This window comes from Antechinus flavipes, chromosome 2, assembly GCF_016432865.1.
Source record: "Antechinus flavipes isolate AdamAnt ecotype Samford, QLD, Australia chromosome 2, AdamAnt_v2, whole genome shotgun sequence".
NCBI lineage: Eukaryota > Metazoa > Chordata > Mammalia > Dasyuromorphia > Dasyuridae > Antechinus > Antechinus flavipes.
This window is the reverse complement of record NC_067399.1, coordinates 277,201,171-277,216,089: the sequence shown is the minus strand read 5'-3', so window position 1 is coordinate 277,216,089 and position 14,919 is coordinate 277,201,171. Positions and strand designations below refer to the sequence as shown.

General features: G+C 36.8%; 1 protein-coding gene across 3 annotated transcripts in view; it reads left to right on the top strand.

The window, feature by feature from the left end:
- Positions 1–14,919, top strand: part of FRMD5 (FERM domain containing 5) — a 374,150-nt gene that overhangs the window by 316,515 nt on the left and 42,716 nt on the right. For all 3 annotated transcript variants that reach the window (XM_051977225.1, XM_051977226.1, XM_051977227.1), the window contains 2 exons: positions 10,608–10,705; positions 13,803–13,926. In XM_051977225.1, the coding sequence (XP_051833185.1) occupies positions 10,608–10,705; positions 13,803–13,926 (222 nt within the window). The remainder of the gene's footprint in view (positions 1–10,607; positions 10,706–13,802; positions 13,927–14,919) is intronic.

Here is a 14,919-nt window from a genome sequence, read left to right as displayed (position 1 = left end):
CCAGGTGGGATACTAGCCAGATGATAGGTAGGTAGATATGTTACTGGTTGAACTACCATAGCCCAAGCAAGACTCTTTGTCAATTGACAATGAGCTACTTTCACTCAGTCAACCAGATAGGATTCAAGGTAGATGTCCAAGTACAAGACTTTTTTGTTTATTGTTTAATAAGTTAATCATGTCTGACTCTGTGACCCCATTTGGGGTTTTCTTGACAGATATACTGATGTACTTTGCTATTTCCTTCTCCAACTCATTTTACAGATGAGTTTACAGATTACAGATGAGTAAAACTGAGGCAAACAGTATTAAATGACTTGTCCAGCATCACATAGTAAGTGTCTGAAACCAGATTTAAACAGGTCCTTCTGACTGCAGAGCTGATACTTTAGCCACTCTACCACCTAGCTGCCCAAGTACAAGACTAAACAATAATAATAATAATTAATAATATTTATATTTATTATTTATATTGTATTTATATAGTATTCACAACAACCATAAGACGGATTATTATCCCCATTTTACAGATGAGGAAATGATTTGCCCAGTCATGCAACTATTAAGTGTCTGAAGTATCCACTGCACCTTGGAAAATTATTCATTCTCAAATTGAAAGCAGGCTTCTAATGTCATGCTGCAGAATTTTGTCCTTGACCCTGCCTTGTCCCATATTTTAATTGATTATTTGTATGAAGACATTTACAAATGAACAAAATGGGGAAAGAAAGCTAATATGTGGAATGACAAAATCAAGATCTTATCAGGTAACAGTAATAGATTTAAGTTAAATGAGGAAATTTAATAGGAATGAGTGTAAAGTCTTATAATCGAATAAAAAATAACTGCAACAATATAAGATAAAGGAGATGTAGCTTGTTAGCAGCTCATATGAAAAAGAGGAATTTTAGATGACTACAAGCTCTAAATCTTGGAATACATTTATGATAATAACAATAATAAGAGCTAGCATTTACATAGCTTTTTAAGGTTTAGAAAATACTTTAAATCCATTGTCTCACTTAATGAATAAAAGAATAGTATGTTGAACAGTAATAATAATAGCTCACATTTACAGGTGCTGTTCATTTTACAAAAGTGCTTTCAGTATAATGATCCTGTGAAATAAGAGGTGGAAATTATTATCCCTATTTTTGTTGTTGTTCAGTAGTTTCAATTGTGTTCAACTCATCAAGGTACCCTTTAGGGCAAAGATACCAGAATGGTTGCCATTTCCTTTTCTAACTCTTTTTAGTAATGAGGAAACTGAGAGAAGCAAGATTAAATGACTTGGTCGCAAGTCACACAGCTAGTAAGTGTCTGAGGTCACATTTGAACTCAGGAAGATAAGTTTTCCTGACTCTAGGCCCTGCACTGTATCCACTGAGCCACCTTAACTGTCCTATTTTACTAATTAGAAAATTGGAACACACTGGAAATTGGGGCTGGATGACTATTTGTTAATATTGCTATAGAGGGCATTCCTACATGGAGTTGAGAGACTGAACTAGCTAACCTTGAAGGCCTCATTCAGCAAGAAAATTCTATTATTTTACAAAAATATTTCCAGATTGTGACATTGTAACATTTTAGTCTAAAAAAGGAAAAAAGTACCTGCTCCTCCCCGTGCCTGGAAAGGACAACTTCATCATGGCATCTAGATGGTACAATAGATAGAGTACTAGACCTAGAGTCAGGAAGAACCGAATTCAAATTCAGCCTCAGACAATTAATAGCTGAGTGACTCTGAGCAAATGACTTCCCAGCTACCTCAGTTTCCTTATCGGTAAAATGGGGGTAATAATCCTCCCTCCCAAGATAGTTATGGGTGCTATATGAATTATTAATTATTATCAAGCAAATGACTTCACATCCACCTCCATTTTCTTAACTGCAAAATGGGGCTAATAATCCTCCCTTCCAAGGTTGTTATAAGTGCTATATAAATATTAATTAGTATTATTATTAATTTTTATTGTTTAGTCTTGCCACCCTGTTAGGCTTCAATGGCATGTGCCTTTAGACAGTTTTAGGTGGGATTACAGATGTCCACTTCAAAATAAAACAAAGTTTACTTGGTCATTTTATTTTGCATCTATTTGGGCACAAGAAAAGCTGCTTAACTCTTTATCACAGATATAAGGGGACTCTGGGTGTGGAATATTGCATAGACTGTCAGATGGGTTTGATATCTAAATTGATTTTGCTTAACTGCTGTTATTCCCCGTTCTTTTTTAATCTTGGTTACTAGGAATGGCTTCCTGAGTAGAGGGGTAAAGAGGGATCTATTCAGAAATGGATGTGATGTCTAAACAAAAGGCATCAATAAAAATAAATTTTTAAAAGAAACTTACTGAAACGTGAGACCACATTTAACAGCTTCTGAAACTTTGGTCCAATCTCTTTGCTCACCATTCCTTCCTTCTTCTGCTTCATCATTCCCTAAAATGTTACAGGTAAATGACCAGAAAGCTTAACAGAGTGGTAGGAATGCTGTAGGAAGCTACTGGAAAATCTCAGTCAACAGAAAGCCTCTCTTACAGTAAGCAGAAAAACAGCCAATTTCTCTTCTCCCCATATTCTGTCCCACTAAGATCCCTCCAGAACAGCCATAGAAACAAACACGATGTTACTGCCTTTTCTCTGCAAAGTATAGTTCAATAGGTCCCCCAGGAAGCCAAAGGAATGGGGAGGAGGGCTCTTCTAGCTACTGTTTCTTACAATGGAGATGTTCTACTGAGGGACAGAACTTTGTGGATTTATTAATATTTGTTTTTAGTTTTACTGAGAACATTCATATCATGAGCCAACATAAGTTGGGAAGGGAGGTGGTCTATTCTGCATGCCATTCTGCTAGGAACATAAATGAAATGAGATAGAATACATAGTTCTAGACTTTAAGGAGTTTAAAATCTATGGAGGGAACATCTACATGCAAATACAGCTGCCAATATAAGTCAGTCATCAGGTGTTCCAACCTATCGAGGTACTGTAGATCTAACCTTTTTATCTCATATGGGGTCACAACTGAATTGTAAAATTATGATTTATTATCAATAAATGTTTGATTTGTATACCTATTTTATATACCTATATACCCAGGGTTACCTAAAAATTTCTCAGACAGATAGGGGTCCTGAGTAGAGGACGTTTAAGAAGCCCTGCTGTAGACAGTAGGTACCTTGGAATTCAAATGAAAGAGAGCTCTCTATGCTATTGTCATCGGAGAAGGCTTCATAGAAAATAATTGATCTTGGGTTGGACTTTTAATAAATATTGACTGATTGATTGATAGAGAAATAAATCTTAACTAGATTTGAAAGATAGAAAGATAGAAAAACTTAGCAGAAATTACCAGTCACAGTAATTAGGATTAGCCTCAAGATGCCTTTTATCTTTTCTCCCTTATGTGATATTTATCCATAAAAATGCCATTTTGCGGGGGGTGGAGGGGTGGTAGCAATCAGGTTGACTTGCCCAAGATTACATAACTAGTTAAGTATCAAATGTCTGAGGCTGGATTTTTAACTTTGGTCCTCCTGACTACAGGATCATAATGCACTATACCACCTAGCTGCCCCTAAGGTATTTCTTTTCCAAGAATTTGCTACATAGAATCTTTTTTATAATAGCTTTTTATTTTTTCAAAATACATGCAAAGATAGTTTGCAAACAACTTTGCAAAATCTTGTGTTCCATATTTTTCTTCCTCCTTTCCCTCTTCCTCTCTACGCTAGACAGTAAGTAATGAAATATAGATTAAACATGTGCAATTCTTATTTCCCCATTTGTCATGCTGCACAAGAAAAATCAGATCAAAAGGGAAAAAAAGAAAGAAAAAAGCAAGCAAACAACAAACAAAAATATGGAAATACTATGCTGTGATCTACATTCAGTCTCCACAGTCCTCTCTCTGGGTACAGTTGGCTCTCCATCACAAGTCTATTGGAACTGGCCTGAATAGTTTTATTGTTGAAAAGAGCCACATCCATCACAGTTGATTATCACATAATCTTGTTGTTGCTATGTACAATGTTCTCTTGATTCTACTCAGTTCACTTAGCATCAGTTCATGTAAGTCTTCCAAGATCTTTCGGAAATCATCTGCTGATTTCTTGTAGAAAAGTAATATTCCATAACATTCATATATCATACCTTATTCAGCCATTCTCCAATTGATGGGCATCCATTCAGTTTCCAGTTCCTTGCCACTACAAAAAGGCTGCCACAAACATTTTTGCACATGTGTGTCCTTTTTCTATTTTATGCTACATAGCATCTTAAAGAAGTTAGGAAGACCCTTCAACAGGTAAATGACCAAAACAGTTAATCAGTCATCCTTTAGTCCCTACTATGTATAAGGCAAGGCAAAAAATCCCTTCCCTCAAGGAGCTTATATTCTGTAGAAGAAACTATATATATATATATAATATATATATATATAATATATATATATATATATATATATATATATATATATAATATATATATATATAAAATTATATTAAGATTGAGAACACAGAAGGACCATATATAAATAGATGTACATATAAATACATATATGTATATACATCTGTATACATATTTATATGTATATACATGCACATACACATAATAAATTCAAGTTAAAGTTTTTTTAGGAAGGGAAATATCAGGGAATTGAGAAGGGCTTTTTGTGGCAGAAAATGACAACTAACTGATATAGTAGGCAGATTGCTGATATAGTGAAGAGAACCAAAGACTCAGAAAAATGTGATTTCAGATGTTGCTTCAGATACTTATTAGCTATGAGGTTATTGATTCTCCCAGCCTCTATTTTCTTTTCTATAAAATAGGGTTAATAATAGTATTTAATTAACACAGTTGTTGTGAGGATCAAAATCATAACTTGGTCCCTTTCCACTTTTCTGTTTTCTTACACCCTCTCTACCTGTTCTGTGATCCGTGATACTAAGTAGCCTCCTTGCTGTTTCTTAAACTCCATCTTCCCCTCTAAAAATTTTTCTTGGCTGTTCGTCAAACCTGGAATTCTGTGTGTCCTCATCTTTACCTCCTGACTTAGCTGGATTCCTTCAAGTCCCAGCTAAATGTATCTGGTTTGTTCATAGTTGTTTGCATGCCATCTCTCTGATTTGACTGTGAACACTTTCAGGGCAGGAACGGGTGTTTGAGATTTGTCTCGTGTTGGATTTGGAGCTTTTTTGTGTACTTGGTGTCTGACACAAAGTGGATCCTTAATGAATGTTATTTGACTGACTGATATATGTATGTTGTTCTTTAATAATTTTTCAGTTGTGTCTGATTCTTCATGACTCCATCTGGGATTTTCTTGGCAAAAATAGTAAAGTAGTTTGCAATTTCCTTCTTCTGGTCAGTTTATAGATGAGAAAATTGAGGAAAATAGGGTTAAACAACTTGACCAGGATTATACAATTAGTGTCTGACACCGATTTGAACTCATGAAGATAAATCTTTGTGATTTTGGGCCCGGTACTCCATCCGCTGTCTAACTAGCTACCCACGTTATATGTATATGTAAATAGCAATCTGTAAATTTTAAACCAATACATAAATGCTATGTATCATTATGGTAATGCAGGAGATGCCACTTGAACTGTTATTTTGAGAAATCTAAGTATTTATTGAGACAGAGGTAAGAAAAGGAACCCATTCCAGAGATGGGCCAGCCTGTAAAAAGGCACAGAGAGGAAGGTTTGGAATAAATACTGTATGAATCGGTATCCCACTTGTCTGGTCTACAGTGTGTGTGTGTGTGTGTATTTGTGTGTGTGTGTGTGTGTGTGTGTGTGTGTATTTGTGTGTGTGACAGTAATATGTAATAAGTTTGGAAAGGTAGTCAGAAGCCAGATTAAATACAAACCAGAGCAATTTGTATTTGATCATAAAAGGAATGACACAGTGTCAGAGCTGTTCTGTAGGAATATCCCTTGGGCAACCAGGTCCATTAGGAATTAAAGAAGAAAGAATCTAGTGAGAGATGGATCTGGTTTCAATTCTTGGTGCCTATCCTTCTCTTCTCTATTGGCCCAAACCTTAGGGCTAACAAGTTCTTTCTTCTCCTTTCAAGTCCCTGATGAAAGTCACTGAAAGAAAAGTGGGTACCAGCTTTACTCAACATCTCCACTACCCCACAACTTGGCTGTTGAACCAATACACCTGTCAATGTGATCTCTGGGAACATTAAGGTTGAATGCCCATTCTCTGCCTCCATCATTACCTAACAGACTTATAAAACCTCATTGAGAAGAGATGAAGTGGGGGAATACAGAGCTGCTTTTTATTTTAGCACTTGGACTCGTTCCAGATGATAAATTTAGTTGCCAAGCCCTGATTAATCTCTCTTTTTTTCCATTTTTAAAGTAATAAATAGAATTTCCCTATCTGAACCACAGAAAATAGATAGTAGAGGAAAAGGCACCAAATTTACCTCTCTCAGTGACTGTAAGTATAGAAAAGGGGCAGGTAGGTGATACAGTGTTTAGAGTGCCAATCCTGGAATCAGGAGGATCCGAGTTCAAGTGTGGTCTCAGACCCTTACTAGCTAGCTATGTGACTTGGAGCAAGTCACTTAACCCTGTTTGCCTCGATTTACTCATCTATAAAAGGAGCTGAAGAGGGAAATGACAAATCACTCTGGTACATTTGCTAAGAAAACCCCAAAGGGAGTCAAAAAGAGCTAGACACAGCTGAAAATGTTAAACAACAACAAAAAGATATTTGAAAGAGGTACAGAACAAAGGAGGTGAGACACATGATATCAAGGGTGTTCCACTCTCCTCAATTTCTGAATGAGTACTCAGAAACAAAGTTAAAACAAAAATCAAAAGATCTATTAAAGGGAAAAGAGGTGAAAGGTCCACTAACTTTTAGTACCCTAAGCAAGCTGAAGAACAGTTTTAGATCTCTTTTGTTAAAAGGAGTTTCCTTGGAACTTCCTTACATCAGTGAAATCAGATACAGATAAAAAATATCTCTATCGCTTAACACAGTTTATTGCACATAATAAGTTTAATGTTTGAATTAATTAAAGAAGAAACTGGTAGGCCAAAGTTCTGCATCAGCATCTAACTAACAACTTTGAAAATTATCTTGTATTCAAAAATACAATTTTTCCTTCCCTGGCTTGCTCATCCTATACTCAGTCTGAGCTAATAGTGTGTAGGGCTTGATTCGTATTCCCATAAGTTTGGAGCTAAATTATCTTTAAAACAAAAACTGAAAATAATACGATAGCTTTCTGAAGCCAAAAAAAACCAGGCAAAATCAGAATCTGTTTCCTAAGAAATGTTGCTTGTGTCTGGATTTGTGACCTTCCTGTTTCTTTATGAAGATCACCTTCTGGAGGTTTTGTTTGAAAATCTGTAAAATTAATCAGTCCATCAATAAACATGTGTTAAGTACCTACTATATGCCAGGTAATGTGCTAACTGTTGAGTATGTAAATAAAAAAAAAATCACAAAACAGTTCCTGCCCTCAAGAAGCTTACAATCTAAAGGGGGAAAATAGTATGTACATAAAAGGGAGCTAAAAAGCAAGGGAGAAGGGAAGGCACCCAAAGGAATGATGGGAAAATTAGAAAAGTCCCAAAGCCAGGTGAAAAACAAGGAGGATGTAATATAATAATAATTATATTGATTATTTTATTATTATATATGTATGATTTTATATATATATATAAATAAACTATTTACTTCATAGTCTCATTATAGAAAAGGCATACTACAAAATATATAGCCCTATATATATATATATAACATGAACTCTTAATACTAAATTCTAACTTCGACCATTTTAGGGCTTTTCCTTGATTATATCTGACTAATTTAGTTCCTCTCTCTCCCTAGTATGAGACTTTTTTTTTCCTATGTGAATAAACACATTAGATAAAGGGCTAGGGGTCTGAAGTTCTAGGTCATGGGCTTGATTCTGCCACTAGCTAGTTTTATGATCTTAAGAAAGTCACTTAAATCTCTGTGAGCAAGATATATGGGTTTCAGCCATCCCACCTCTGTCACTAATTAGATATGTGATCTCGGACAAGTTCCTTAAAATTGATAAGTTTCCGTTTTCTCATTTGTATAATGAAGCTGGTCTTTGATAATCTCTGAGATCTTTTCCAGCTCCAGCATTCTTGTTTGTGAGTCAGCCCCAGAGCTGACTCACTATTATTAGTTTGTGTAGTTTAATGTTGGCAGTGCTGAGCCAGTACTTAGGGATCATAGCTCCAGATTTATTTCCTTTTCTCCTGTCCAGTCTTTCTGTAGGGTCAACTGGATTATCTTTTGGAGTTTGGGAAGCTAAGGTAACAGGAGATAGCATGCCAGTATCTCTTTTAGTTATGAGTTACAGGGAATATTAGGGGACCACGGAACTGTTCTTGCCTGGGAATTGCAGGCAGGACAACCTAATCTCAAATCCAGCCTCAAACACTGTGACCTCAAAAAATAAATATGAATTTGAAGATTGAATTCTTTGTTCCTTAAGATGTCATCAGTAGAATTGTGTAAAATGACAGCCTCATTTTTTCTTAATTCAAGCTGATAAAATGCAAAGAATTTTTACCAGGTCCTGTCCCTCTCCCAGGGATCTACTGACTTTTCTTGTGTCCTGACACCAAAGTCTAAGACCTGGGATTCAGAAGGGTGGCTTTGTGCTCATTAGGAGAGCAAGGGGCACATAAACATGCAGCTGCAGTCAGTAAAGATTTTGATGAGCCCATTTTAAATGGCTGTCTTTCTTAGTCGATGGCTTAGGTTTCTTCCCCATGAGCCTGTGAAATTTTAAATAGGATCTTAGATCTAAAATTGAAAGAGACTTTAGAAGTCCTCTAATCGAATCCCTTCATTTTACAGGCGAGGGGACTGAAGCCTAGGAAGGTTAAATAACCTGCCAGATATCATGTTGTTGTTACTGTTCAGTTCTTTCAGTTATGCTCAACCCTTGTGACCCCATTTGGGATTTTCATGGCAAAGATATTGGAATGACCCCTGAGAAAAAAATCCCTAGGGCCAGATAGATTTACAAGTGAATTTAAAAAACAATTAATTCCAATACTATAAAAATTTTTGGAGAAATGTGGGAAGGAGTCCTATCAAATTCCGTTTATAACACAAATATTGTGCTGCTATCTAAACTGGGAAGGGCCAAAACAGAAGAAAATTATAGATTAATTTCCCTAGTGAATATTAGTGCAAAAAATCTTAAATAAAGCAAAGAGATTACAGCAACTTATCATCAGGATAATATACTATGACCTAGTAGAATTTATACCAAGAATGCAGGACTGGTTCAATATCAGGAAAACTATCATCATAAATGACCATATCAATAACCAAACTAACAAATCATATGATTATGTCAATAGATGCAGAAAAAAACATTTGACAAAACATAACATCTATTTCTATGAAAAGATATTGGAGTGGGGCAGCTAGGTGGCACAGTAGATAGAGCACCAGCCCTAAATTCAGAAGGACCTGAGTTCAAATCCAGCCTTAGACACTTAACATTTCCTGGCTGTGTGACCCTGGGCAAGTCACATAACCCCAATTACCTCAGCCAAAAAAATATATATATACATATTGGAGTGACTTACCATTTCTTTCTCTAGTAGATCGTGTTGTCAGTTAATTGGAGGTTAAATGACTTGCCCAAGATCATACAGCTAGGAAGTATTTGAGGCAGGATTTGAACTCAGGTCTTCCCGACTCCACGCTCAGTGCTCTAAGCCACCAGCTGTCTCTGTCATATAGATATAAAAATGTCAGGGCTTAGCTTTGTCAAAGTTTTCCGACTAAATCCAATCTCCTTTCCAATGAACCAGTGTCTCTTGGAACTTACAGCATGCACTGACAGTTCCTATGTCTGGAGATCCATTATACCTGACATGGTAGCTTCCCCCCGAGGTATAATGTCTCGTCTCTGTGGTTGAACTGGTGTTACCTACGTGTTTCTGGTAAACTGTCAGGTTTCCTTTGGCTCTCCTCCTGTCAAGCTCTATGCAAACCCTTTGAGTGTTTCCATGTAGACAAAGGTGTGTTCCTCCTCCATGGGCAAATGTCCTGAAGCTTATATGTAGTTTTTAGAGGACTTGTAGTCAATCAGGTCTGAAATCCTTTTAGAGATGGCTTATCCCTGCTCTCACCTTCCTAAGTCTTCATAAGCAACATAATTTACAGCTTGAAAGGAAAGAGAAACCTGAAAGTATCCCTCTCCAAGGGCCGTTTTCCTTTCTCAGCGCCAGATTGGCTGAGCTCCCCTCGCTCCAGACCAAACGGGGAATTAGTTGCTATACATTGGAAAAGCAATATCTTTTTTGAGTACTCTGCTACAGAGAGGGACTGACAGGTTGTCTTAGATTAATCCATAAGTCAGATCAGGGCCAACATGAAACAGACTCCATGGAGACGGCAGATGTGCTTGGGGTTTTGTGTGAGTGAGGGGTAGGGGGTGAGACGTTTTAAGTTTTCACTTAAGTGAAGAGAAAGTATTCTGACAGAGATTTTGGTTGTCTTGAATTATACATTTTATGTCTTTAAAACAATCAAAGAAATCCTTTATAGCTCATTCTTCATTTCCTCTCCAGGTATTTAGTCTTTCTGCAGATCAAAAGAGATCTCTACCATGGCCGCCTCCTCTGTAAGACATCGGATGCTGCTTTGCTGGCAGCCTATATACTTCAAGGTAATGCTTTTTGACAGGATAAATTTGCTTTTCATGCTAAGTACTGATTATATTATTTCAGTTACAATAGATTACTGCTTCATGAATACAGATGGAGTTTAACCCAAAACAGGATCCGTTACGATAGCCATCTCAAAAAGCAAACTTGACCACAAGTCCTGCTCCCATCGATCTCATTAGGTTGTTTCTGCTTCTCTTTTAGGAATTTGGCCTCCTGCCTTTAGATCATAGTATTATAGATTTAGAGCTGAAAGGAACCTAGGAAGCCATCTAAGTTCTGAGAGGTTTTGACTTGCTTAAGGCACACAGCTAGTAAGTGCCTGAACTGGGATTCAAACCCAGGTCTTCTCCCTGCAGATCCAGCACTCTTTCTGTTTGCCAGTACCAACTTGAAACAATGAAATTATTAAACTACCAGAAAATTAATTGATCTGAACTATTCTTCCTTCCTCTCTAGCCCCTTCCTGTGAAATTTAGGATAACACTGAATCCAATATTCACTTAGAAAGACTTGTTCCCTTTAAAACTGAAAATATTATTTGGTGAAAAGCATCTTTCACAAACTGAAAACCAATACTTGGGGGTGCATACAGGGATTTCTGAAATTAACTTTTCTGGAGAATAAGTTGGATCCAAACTTTTTGTTTCACTTTTCATTTCTTCTATTTGACTCAGAGTTTCCAGGATGAACACTCAGAAAAGTAGAACTTATTTCTCTCAGATGCTGGACCCAAACGAATCTTCCAGAATTTCCTTTAGACTAGTCACTGGAGTCTTATCACTAAAGTTTTCACTAGAAAAACGGTTTTTTAAATTAATGGATGAATTGGAAATTTTAGACTCTCAGAAACTGCCTCCTGCAATGATTCTAGATGACTCGACTCACAAGAGACTGCCTCCCTGGCATGCAACTAGAAAGATACAGATCACAGACAGAAAGGGCAATCCTGTCCAGTAATCTTGATTTCCTAGGAAATACTGAGGCTAATTGGGCCTCTGTTCAGAATCCCCTAGGGAAATTTCTCAGACCATGATATCATCAGACAGGCTGCTTGCTCATATTCCCTGTGTACCCAAAGTTCTATCTTAAATTTTGAGACAGAGAGCCTACTCTAGCCTAGATGTTATTTTTAAATGTTTTATTTATATTATATATGATATAGTATTTTATATTCATTTTTGAATATTCCTCTTTTAAAGAAAGTCACTTATATTCAATATTGATACTTTCTCCATTTAGCATTTGAAAATTAAGCATAAACAATGAATCTAATAATTCATGATTGTATAGAAATTTCAGACCTAAAAGAATTATCCTAAAGAGGGATCTCCTCTGCTAATAGCCACAATTTCATCAAATATGAATATGCAGTGAAAATACAAGGATAAAACCCAGAAATTTGGGTTCTGTTTGGCTGAAAAAAAGGGCAAATTTGCTTTATTTTCTACTAATTTCTGGTGTAATTCTGAGCTTTTTCTTCCCAGATGACAGGGGCCTAGAAGCAAATGGCCTTCAGAATCACAGAATTTCAGGGCTAGACAGGACCTTGGAGGAGTAGCTAATCTGATATTTAAAAAAAAAAAAAAAAAGGTCCTGTACAACATACCTGAAAAATCATCATTTACTCAAAGTCTTCAAATAAGGGGAAACCTTACTAAAGAAGCCTGTTCTACTTTTGCATAACTCTTAATTGGTTTTCTCAATATCAAATAAATTTGCTTCTTTGTAAGTTCCTCACATTGCTCCTATTCCTGCCCTTAGTGGTTAAGAAGAACAATTTTAATAATAGCTCTTTGTATACTTGAATATTTTTCTCCCTCCATGACTTAACATCTTCAATAAAAACATTACTTACTTATTTCACTTAGCTTCATATGGCATGAATTCAAGCCCCTTAAAGCCCCTTTCCTGCCTCTGGACTTTCACAAGTTTATCAATGTTTTCTCTAAAATATGGTGTTCAGAACTGAACATAATACTTAGAATGTGGTCTCACCACAATAGAGGATTATCACCTTATTTCTAGACATTATATCTCTCTTAACATAGCCTAAGGTTGCATTAATTTTCATGTTGTACTGTTTCCTCATAGTGAGCCTACTAAAACCCTCTAGATCTTTTTTTCCATAGGAGCTGCTTTTCAGTCATACCTCCCCCATCTTCTATTTAGGAAGTTCCTTTCTTGAACCCAAGTATCATATTTTTACATTTATCCCTATTAAATTTCATTGTTTTATATTGGACCCAAAGATCTAGTCTGTCAAAAGAGAAAATAATTCTTATACAGCTGAAAAATATCTACCACCTCCTCTTCTCAGCATCCCATTGCTGCTTCCTTTCTCCAGAGTATTTAAGAAAGAGGTTGTCTGGCAAGCTCAGCCTTATTTCCAGCCAACAGTAATTCATAGAGGGGGCGTTGGACAGAGGGTAATAATTCGAGAGCATTTTGCAGGAAGTGTCATTGCCCATCCCCACCCCACGGTGCCAAAGACAATCAGACCAGACTAATCTTAGTGATAATAAAGTTGGATTCTCTCCAACTCTTCCAGTTATTGGAAGAGAAAACCCCAGCACAACTGAACCAATGGAGAACTCAGTATTAGAAATTGGACCTTTCTAATCCACTGTTATTACTTTCTCAGTGAGCATTCAGACATTCCTTTAAACTCTACTTTCCACACAGTAGGTGCTCAACAAGGGTTCATTTGATTTTATTTGACTTAAACCAACATTTAGGTTCCGGGCTTGAGTTTCAGCACATTTATTAACTTACTATGTTGCTTTGGATCTCAAAACAGAGTCTTGTCTTTGCTGGCAGTTCACTTAACAGACTTTAGAGTGAAAATTCTGCACTGCTAATGAAAGGCGACAGGCCAGCACCTTTGGTTCTCCCTTCTTCCTTTCCCTGTCAGAACCTGAACTGTGTTTGGGAACTGAAGTTGTTTATTAATCTCATTTGTGCTTTCATTATCACTGTTTTGTCCTGGTTGCTTAATGTTTAATTCCTTTGTTGCTTTCTCTTCCATTTCAAACTAATGATTTTCTTGTTTCTCCCTTCTCCTTCCCCCTTATGCCTCCATTCTATTTGGTTTTGAAGCTGAGATCGGGGATTATGACCCCGGGAAGCATCCAGAGGGCTACAGCTCCAAGTTCCAATTTTTCCCTAAACACTCAGAGAAGCTGGAAAGGAAAATTGCCGAGATCCACAAGACTGAACTCAGGTGTGTAGCATATGTGGTCATGTCCCAAGACACTGTGACTGAGCTGACCAGAGATCCTTTTATTGCCCTGCAGTGTTGTTTTCCTCCAGGCTCCACAGACATAGAAAGACCTGGTTAACAACTGTCTTTTCTTTGTGACATGACTTGAAACTTTTCATGGAATCATAAGCTCAGTGCAGAAAGGAACCTCACAGGTCCCACACCTTTATTTATTAAATAATTTATTTATTTATTATTATGCAGATATGTCAGCTGAGATTTATAGATACCAATTAAATTGCCCAAGCTCACACAGGTAGCAAAATGGCAGAGGTGGGATAAACTCAGGTTTTCTGGTGCTAATACCGATAGTCTTTAATACATCACAGGCTTAATGGACCATTTCTAATCATCTGCTCCATATCTGGCCACATCTAGATGGCTCTGGAGGAGAAAGTGAGAGTGGTGCCTTTGCACAGCCCTCCCTCCCTTAAATCTAATTCACTTACTTATCATGACATCACCTCCCTGATGTCAAGATCCTCTTCAAGAACAAATTTCAAACAACAACAATAACAATTCCCCAGCACAAAATTTAATATTTGTTTTTATTGGGGGTCTAAGCAAGAATCTCTGTTTGGGTTGTTTAGAATTTCTTTGGGGTGGGAATTTAGGGAAAGAAGAGTAGAGAGAGACTAACCTGTGAACATTTGCTTGGCTAAGAGAAGTGGAGACACAGAAATAAAGATAGGAAGAAGGAAAAGAAAGGAAGAAAGGGGGAGATGTATTAGATGAAAAGAAGAGAAAAGAAAAGTTTAAAAGAAAGAAAACATTTAAGGGGAAAAAAGAAAACAGTTATGGGCAAATTTGTACTGTTTCACTTTATTAATAGTTTGTGACAATTAGCTTTTGCATACACCCCTGTGAAGGTTCAAGGCTAGGGCTGATTGACAAGTGGGTCTCTTAGAGGAGGGCTTCTTAAGCCTTTTCCCCTAGCGACCCCTTTATGCCCAA